Source organism: Elephantulus edwardii, unplaced genomic scaffold, assembly GCF_000299155.1.
Source record: "Elephantulus edwardii isolate Elephantulus edwardi_28Jun2011 unplaced genomic scaffold, EleEdw1.0 scaffold00039, whole genome shotgun sequence".
Taxonomy (NCBI): Eukaryota; Metazoa; Chordata; class Mammalia; order Macroscelidea; family Macroscelididae; genus Elephantulus; species Elephantulus edwardii.
In genome coordinates, this window is record NW_006399789.1 from 6,093,340 (window position 1) to 6,101,830 (window position 8,491).

Genomic DNA, 8,491 nt, shown 5'->3' on the forward strand with positions numbered 1-8,491 from the left:
AATTACTATAAAAATGAGAACATGGGGAATTATTGACTTTCTTTTCTTAATATTTTAAATTATATCATGAGTACATATTAATTTCCAACCTCATTTTAAGTTGTTAAAATCAAAACATCTTAAACTTATGAAAGTTTTATCTACCACTTTTTATAGGTTTGAGTAGTACTATTGAAAAAGCAATTTTAATTGTTTAGTAACAGACTCAGCCTAGTCCAAAAGTATAAAATGCTAGGTCTAAAATTCAGTAATGATTTCTTTTTAGCTGGTTCCCTCTACTTTTCCTCCCAACCCTCCCAAAACAGGAAAGAAAAACAAGATTTAAGGATTGATTACCTGGGAAATCGCTTCAATTTTATTTTACATTAAAACTAATATAAAGATGAAGAGAAACATTCAATGAATATTATGAATGGTGAAAATTTAGCTTTACATACTTTTTAGGCAGACTTAGTGTTGATGCAAACAGAAAATAATATCTATAAAGGGAAATTTCAACAGTGAGATAGAGTACTTTATTAAATTTTCATTTGTTGGTGAACTGTGAAACAGAGCCAGTACCAGTTTATCATTTAAAGGCTGACTTTTCTTTAAAAACAAAACAAAACAAAAAAGCCTATCCTTATGTCTTTTCTAGATTCAACAACAGACTCCTCAGTTAATATATTCTCAAAATAATGTTTGTAAATCTGTGTTTGTTAAAAATCAAGCCAATGTGAGAATATTTCAAATCTAATTCTTTGTAGAGATAAGTGTCTTAAATGTTTTAAAATTATCCTTATTAGGCAATATCTGAAAAACAACAAACTCTCACTTAGAACTCAGTGACTTCAAATAAATATTTTAATACATTTAACTTAAAGCAAGCAAGTGTGTAAATTTCAGAATTCTAGGTGGCAATAAAAGTTCCTTATTTTATAAGGACAGTATAATAAAGTTACTGTCATAAATCTAAAGATCCCTTTAATTCATTGTTAATATAGACATAGACTCTTAGATTCTATTCTGATTATGTAATGTGCTCGCTTATATATTTTGTGTATAACCTAAATATCACTGAATAGATTAAAATAATACATATGCTACATACATTAATTGTATCTAAAATTAAATTTTGAGCAAGTCAGAAATATGTACTTAACAATCTAATAAAACAGATCTCAAAGATGACACAATAGCCTTCAAAAGCAAAAAGCAGAATTTAATGTACTGTGCTGCTTTTACATGAAAATGTCAAATTGCATACAAGTGGCTTTAACTAGCAAGTCAGAAAGTAAATGACTAGCAAGGATACACTACCAAGAAATGATCTGTAGTGCTTCTTAACACGTTGGATAATGGAGTCACAAATTCAAAATGTTAAGGCACATGCCAAGAATGTTTGGGTAAGTATGCAAATTCTAATATAATCCATCAATTTACATGATTAATCACCCATGATATTTACTTCAACCTAAACATTCCAATCTTGAGGGGGGAAAAACAAACAACAAAAACCTGTTTCCAGTTTATTGACTTCTTAGAGGAGGAAAATTCAACAGAGGTCTTGGCAATTGAGCAGATGTTACCAGAAAGGAGAAATAAAGGGGTGGGCGTGTGGAAACCAACCCTGAAGTGTGCCCACTAATTCAGCAGAATTCTGGAAAAGAACCCACAGGTTCATATCTCCTTTGCCTTGAGAGCGTTTTTAAACGATGGTGATGAATGTGTAAGTTCTGGCCAGCCTTTCTGTTTAGGCATAATTAAAATCAAACTTCCAGTTCTGCCAGTGTGCTAGCTTGTCCATATATTCGCATAATTAGCCGCACTCCATCATTTTATGCTGTTCAGGGACTTGCCCAAATCCTCCAAATCTCACATTCAATCCTGCAAAAGACAGTTTCTAAGACATCGTAAAACTGGCTGTCTCTTGATTTCTGTTCTTTTCCTTATGTATGCAAAAATGGGATTTTCTTTCTTCTGTTTGAAAGAAGGAAATAAATATTGGACAGATCATATTTTAGAAAATATGTAAAATATGAAGAAATCCAGCAAAGGGAAGCACCTTAGTTGTTCTGCTCAGGTTGGACATCTTGGATCCTGACACCCCCTGTTGCAATGTTGAAATTTTCATTTTGGCGTCTTCGAAGGCCAGCCTGGGAGAGCAGTACCTTGGTCTCGCTTCATTTCTGCTTGTCTGAGATCTGTTTTGACTTTCCTTCCCCCGCCCCCCTCCTTTCTTTTTGCATTGAATTCTTTTGGGTTTTGTGTTGTGTGGTTTTTCTGGGTTTTTTAAAAAATACGTTCTTTGAGTAATCTAATAACCCCAAACCCAAAGACTTTGCCCCCAATGCTATTGTTTTAAAGAAACTGTACTCTGCTGAAAAAAATTAAGTAGTTCTTGAGCCTTCCCTCCAAGGCCAGCTGGTCTGAAGCCCGCTGTTCCTCAGGTGGGATGTGACCACACATCTTACTCTTTTTGCTTCTTTTTTTGTGTGTGTGTCGAGGAGGGTAGGTTGAGAGATGAGAATCCCAGGCCGCTTCCAGAGTTTGGGACTCGGTCAAAGTTCTTGACGGTCAAGTTTGCTGCTGGACCAGTGACTGTCCGTACACACCAGCAAGTCAGCGACAGCGACGTTTGCTGTCCGGCTCTAGAAGAGCCAGAGGGGTTCGCGTTTGAGCCGAGATCACCGTCGCCTCGGGCAGAGAGGATCTCAGCGCGGGCGTGCAGCAACACTCTTTGGGCTTTGGGTAAGTAACTGCTTCTGATCATCTAGGGGTGGAAGATGTCGAGAAGGCCTGAGCATCCCCCAAAGTGAGTGATCGGGAGTGGGTGGAGGAACCAGGCCCGCACTCCACGGAGCTCCGGTACCGAGGTCGTGCGCCCAGGGCGCTTGGAGAGAGCAGACGCCTCTCCGGCTCACTGATCCCCGCTGCTGCTTTCCTGTCATACAAAGGAAGAGAAACTGGCAGCTTTGCCCAGAGCCAAGGCCAGCATGGAGGGGAAACACTTCCTTAGCCTTGGGTCTCACCTGTTGCCAGAAAACGGCCCCAGCTTCACCTGCGTTGATCTCCCCGGAGGGAACCTTCGAGTGGGTGCCACTGGGAAGCGTAGTCCGCAGTCCGCAGGCTTTTGCTAGGCTCCTGCCTGGACGTTCTGAATGGGCCTCGGCCAGGGCCAAGGTCACTGCGTGACCCTAAAGGAGACCCCTTTGAGCTACAGCATTCCCTTTGCCAAACACTGCTACGGTCTGATCCCCTCTTGCGCCCTAGGGGCCAAAGGGACAAGCAACCTTAGACAAACAATGAATCAGAGTAAGTCACCTCCCCGAATCGCCTATCTATCCTTGGGTCCAAAATTAATCCCAAAGTACTGAGAAGAGGTGGGAAGTATAGAAACTTCTTGGGTGGGTCAGTGCATCAGAGGTGGCTTTTGGGCACTGGGAAGTATCAACTCATCTTACAGTGTGTAAAGTTCTAACTCCTTTACTTCTTCTCCTTGGCTATCCCTCTGAGGGGTTGAGAATGGGGTAACAAGTATGCTAGGAAACCCATGATTCCTGGATCTTCTCCATAAAAGGAGTCTGGGACACAGGACCACCACATACTCACACAGGACAGCCCTTCAGAAAAGCTGAGCACAGCAGACAGTGGAGGAGAGGGTGCACGCTGACCTGGTCTAGGACAGAGCAGGACTCATCTAGGACCCAGGAGAATTGTCACTTCAGGGGAACTGGAGCTAATAGCTCTTTGGCAGTCTGGTCTGTGTGTGCTGAGGCCCCGCACCCTTCCTGGCCTAGCCAAGCTGATTGGGGGCTTGGTGGCTGCTCCAGAATGACCACCTCTTGCTGAGAGAAATGTAAAACACAGTGGCTAGGGGGAAGTGCTTCTGATTCTGAGTTCCCGAACTGCCCCCAACCCCAGACTCTGCCTGTCCAGCTCCCCACGTTCAGCTTTCATGAGGAAGACTACCCCCCCCCCTTCTTAACTCCTGGGATACTTTAACCTTCCCTTCATATTTTGCACTGAAAACGAATGGGGTCTTTTCAGGGGACAAGCCTTTTAATAGCGTGATCATGCTCCAAATGGAACGCTGTTGCTCCAACTAGACCTGACCACTTTCCTAGAACAAAACAGAGATGCAGCACATTCTATTTGAAAAAGCAGTCTTTGGTTGCCCAGGGGTCAGCAAATTGACAGGGAAGACAGAGGGAGCTAGCATGGGTCTTTGAACCTACCCAAGAGTTGGAAAGCTGCTTTTACTTGGAGGCATGAGCCCCCTTCTACCTCGACTTGATCTGTAAGGGAGGCTGCAATGGGGAGGCAGTGTCAGAAAATGTGTGACTTGAAACTCGCATAAGCAGTATGGCAGAGCAGGATGTCACTAACTTAGCTTAAAGGGAGACACCTGATAAAATAAGGACCTTTATTTACTTGGATATTGGGGTGCATCTGCATATCTTTTTCCATCTGTGATTGAATCCCTTAGATTCTTTGTGTTAAGAAATTTTCCATCTTTCAAGCTATGTGTTCCTCCTGCCAAGGTGGAAAAAACAGGAGACTTTAAGATCAATCTCCAAGAACCTTCCTTTTCTGGCCTTAAGGAGAGACTGTTGACCATTTTCTCGTTATTCTAGAGAAGCCAAGTTCGGTGTGAAAAATGCATCTTTTCAGGGTTCTGTCTCCCCACCCGGCTGGTCCTGCCAAGGGTGCTCGAGCCTTGCAGAATGAGTAAACTCTGAGACTTGGGCCTCAGCCCTCTGCCATCGGACGCCCAATTTGTGTCTGTGGAAACTGGGCCCTTCTCTTCCTCAAGAATTCTACAGACTTGCAGGGCGCAGTCTGAGGCTCCAAACAGTCTGCAGTTCCGGTGTGGACTGGAGTTTGGGCTTCTCACCCAGACCCAGAGCCACAGCTAGCATCTGTCTCCGGCTGCTCCAAGAGCCCAGGTTTTTCCACAGGTTTTCCACAGGTTTTTCCAGGAGTCTCTTCCCCGGGCACTCTTCCTTCCCTTCATATCTGTTTCCTCACCCCTCAGCCAAATTGATTTCAAGAAAGACAGCAAGGAATTAAAAAAGTGGAGTGCGTAATCCTCCAGGTCGCCTCCTTATCCGTAGACCCTGCTGCGTTGGATGGCAGCAGCCGCGCGGGGCTTTCCAGACCATTTCGTTGGAAACACATCCCCCGCCCCCAAAGTAGTTTACTGTCCAGTCTTGAGTCCCCTCTTTTCCCCAGGCTGCCGTCGAGGGGTGACCCGAGCCCTGTGGACCTACCCTAGCAGCCAGGACTGGCGCTGAGCTGCAGATGCTCTCCCATCGCCTGCCCTGCGGCCAGAGGCCGGCCTGCTGAGATCTTCTTCAGCCAGCGCCCGAGGCAGTGGGCGGAAGGGAAACCAGAGAGGCAAACCTCTCCTCTTTCAGCAGACTTTTCAATCCCTAAAGTCTTTCCCCCTTCCCGGCTCCTTTCCGACTCCTTCCGACTGGTAGGGTTTTGGCGTGTTTTTGTTTGGATTTTTTCCCAATTCTAGGTCAAAGAGATAAAAGAACTGAGCAAAGCTGGAATTCTTTTGACAAATCTATTCTTATAAAACAAACAAACAAAAAAGTAGATAGTAAAACACTTTTCTCTCATTTTCTTTTTCGCCCTAAATAAGAATTAGGACAAACTCCTCACCAGATACAAGCATCCCGTTCAAACTCCACCAGAAGGCTCCAAAGAACAAAATCAGCCGAATGGCACTGTTGAGGAAAGAAGAACCGAAGGAGAACAACTTTGGAGACGGGCCTCTGAGCCCGCCCTCCCTTCACTTCCACACGCTCATACCTTCCCGTCTGTCCTTCAAACCTTACCATCCGGACCTCTCTGCCCAGTGCGTTTCTCTCAACTTAGAAGTAGCTGTGGAAAAAGGGATGGAGAAAGAATGTTTTTATTTCCCCCTTGAAACCTAGAGGAAGCCTGGTTTCGCTCCCTTTCCATCCCTGGGCTCTCGACGTGAGATTTCTTTGCAGAAACTGCGGAAGGGGGTGGGGTAGAGGAAAGTTTGGAAGGAAAATAAAAAAGATCGGAAGGCGTGAGCTGGATGGTGTGTGTGTCAATCCAAGGGTTTTGTGCCTGGGGGCTCCTAGCGGTTCGGTGCAGAGGTGTCCCAGGGCGGCCGCACAATGAATATGAATAGGAATCCTGGCTAAATGGGACAGCAAAGCGCACCGCCCTGAATGATGGCACGTCATCCTAACCAGCCCAGGATAGATAGGAGGGCTCCTTTTGTTTCTTTTCTCCGCCGCAGCTCTATAAAAGCCCCTCTTTTTCTAGGGTGAGCTTAGTTCAAGCACACACCATCTAGCTGTCCAGGAAGCATCCTAAGCGGAGAGAGAGGGGAGGGACAGAGGCGGGGAGAGGCGGCGCCTTGGGTTTCCTTCTTCTTATGTCTTGCGGCAGAGCAGTGGGTTGCTGGGCCCTGCTTGCGACTTTTCTATTTTAATTCAAGATTTCCTTTCCTTTGATTTCCCGCCTAAAGTCTCCCGACGGTAGGGCCGCTTCTCCTGCAATAAGATGAATTCTGATTCGAGCTCTGTCTCTAGCAGAGCTTCGTCTCCGGACATGGATGAGATGTACCTGCGGGATCACCACCATCGCCACCACCACCACCCAGAGAGCCGTCTCAACTCCGTTTCATCCACGCAAGGCGACCTGGTGCAGAAGATGCCCGGGGAAAGTCTGTCGCGGGCTGGCGCCAAGGCTGCGGGCGAGAGCAGCAAGTACAAAATCAAGAAGCAGCTGTCGGAGCAGGACCTGCAGCAGTTGCGGTTGAAGATCAACGGGCGCGAGCGCAAGCGGATGCACGACCTGAACCTCGCCATGGACGGGCTGCGCGAGGTCATGCCCTACGCGCACGGGCCTTCGGTGCGCAAGCTCTCCAAGATCGCCACGCTCCTGCTGGCCAGAAACTACATCCTCATGCTCACTAGCTCCCTGGAGGAGATGAAGAGGTTGGTAGGCGAGATCTACGGGGGCCACCACTCGGCCTTCCACTGCGGGACCGTGGGCCACTCTGCCGGGCACCCAGCGCATGCAGCCAACACCATGCACCCGGTGCATCCCATCTTGGGTGGTGCGCTCTCTTCCGGCAACGCCTCCTCGCCTCTGTCCGCAGCTTCCCTGCCCACCATCGGCACCATCCGGCCTCCCCACTCCCTACTCAAGGCGCCTTCCACGCCGCCCGCGCTGCAGCTGGGCAGCGGCTTCCAGCACTGGGCCGGGTTGCCCTGCCCCTGCACCATCTGCCAGATGCCGCCACCACCGCACCTGTCCGCGCTCTCCACCGCCAACATGGCTCGGCTGTCTGCTGAGTCCAAGGACTTGCTCAAGTGAGCAGGGAGCCCGCCCGGCTGAGGGAGAAGAGGGGCGATCACCGGGGCGGGGTCGCTGGGCCGGGAGTTCAGAGGGGAGCTGGGGCGCTAGGCCGGTGCGGGTCCCCCGGCCACCCACACTCTAGGAGAGTTCTCCCACCCCACCTGGCCCCTCGGAGGGAACGGATCAAAACCAAACTGCAATTTGTATGTAGGTGGTCGTGAAGGGGGACCAGACGCCCTGTGTTTGCATGCATGCTTCTTTCCCCCTTACGGCGCCCACATTTCTCACTGCCATATACTCTTGTCAAAACTACATTTGTTGTATAAAGACTAGATCAATGTCGTGAAAAACTTGTGGCGGGATTTCCGAGTGGGCTCCTCTCGCTCTTGAGTTCTCCTGGGGGAAAATGATGACCCTCCCTTTAAGGCAAAACGAATGTAAATATATCCTGGAGGCGGATGCAATTACACTCGTTGCTGATCTTGCTGTACTTTTTCTAGAGACAGCGGAGGGAGGGAGGGAGAGACATCCAGACACAATTTGTGAACCTCACCTCTGAGCCAGAGTTTGGGTTTTTGTTTTTCTTACTTCCTGCGCAGTGTAGGTCAGAAGAATGCATGCAGGCTTCTAAATGAATCTTGTCTAAACATGTTGTGTGGGCCCCGGCGCCTTTTTTCCCCTTTTCCTTGTAACAAGGATTTATTAGTGGATTATCTGAGTACCCCATATATCTGTCTGTGGTTGTATGAAATGAAAAAGGGGGGTAAGGTGCAAAGACCCTCATTCACGCACACGAGCCTCTTCCCCTTACCCCCAAACTCCATTGCAAACCTTCCTCCGCTTGGCCGGGGCCCCTTCGCCAGCGCGTGGCCCCCAGTAGTCGCTGGCCCACCCCTCTAAGCGCCCATTCACTCAGCATGCGGGGTTGGCTTTCTCCAGCTTCAGCTTTGAAAACTTCACCGCGGTTCCGGGAGGCGTGCCGATTTCATTTTCCTGAACATTTGCTTGAAATATTTTGTTAGGGCCTCAAAGACGATCCCTGTCTTTATTTTTTATATATTCTTGATAACTATGCTATATTTATTAATAACCAGTGTTTCTGGACGAGATTTCAAATAAAAAAGAACTTTACATTCTGGCTTTGCCTTTGCTTAAAATC

At 47.5% G+C, this 8,491-nt stretch overlaps 1 protein-coding gene across 1 annotated transcript; it reads left to right on the forward strand.

Moving 5' to 3' along the window:
* The first annotated feature begins 6,531 nt into the window (after window positions 1–6,531).
* On the forward strand, window positions 6,532–7,350 carry OLIG3 (oligodendrocyte transcription factor 3). The gene has a single exon (XM_006884951.1). It carries the CDS (start codon window positions 6,532–6,534, stop codon window positions 7,348–7,350), a length of 819 nt encoding a protein of 272 aa, XP_006885013.1.
* Window positions 7,351–8,491: the final 1,141 nt, after the last annotated feature.

Bases quoted from the DNA above. Each gene is read 5' to 3' on its own strand.
- OLIG3 (XM_006884951.1), top strand. From the start codon at position 6,532: ATGAATTCTGATTCGAGCTCTGTCTCTAGCAGAGCTTCGTCTCCGGAC.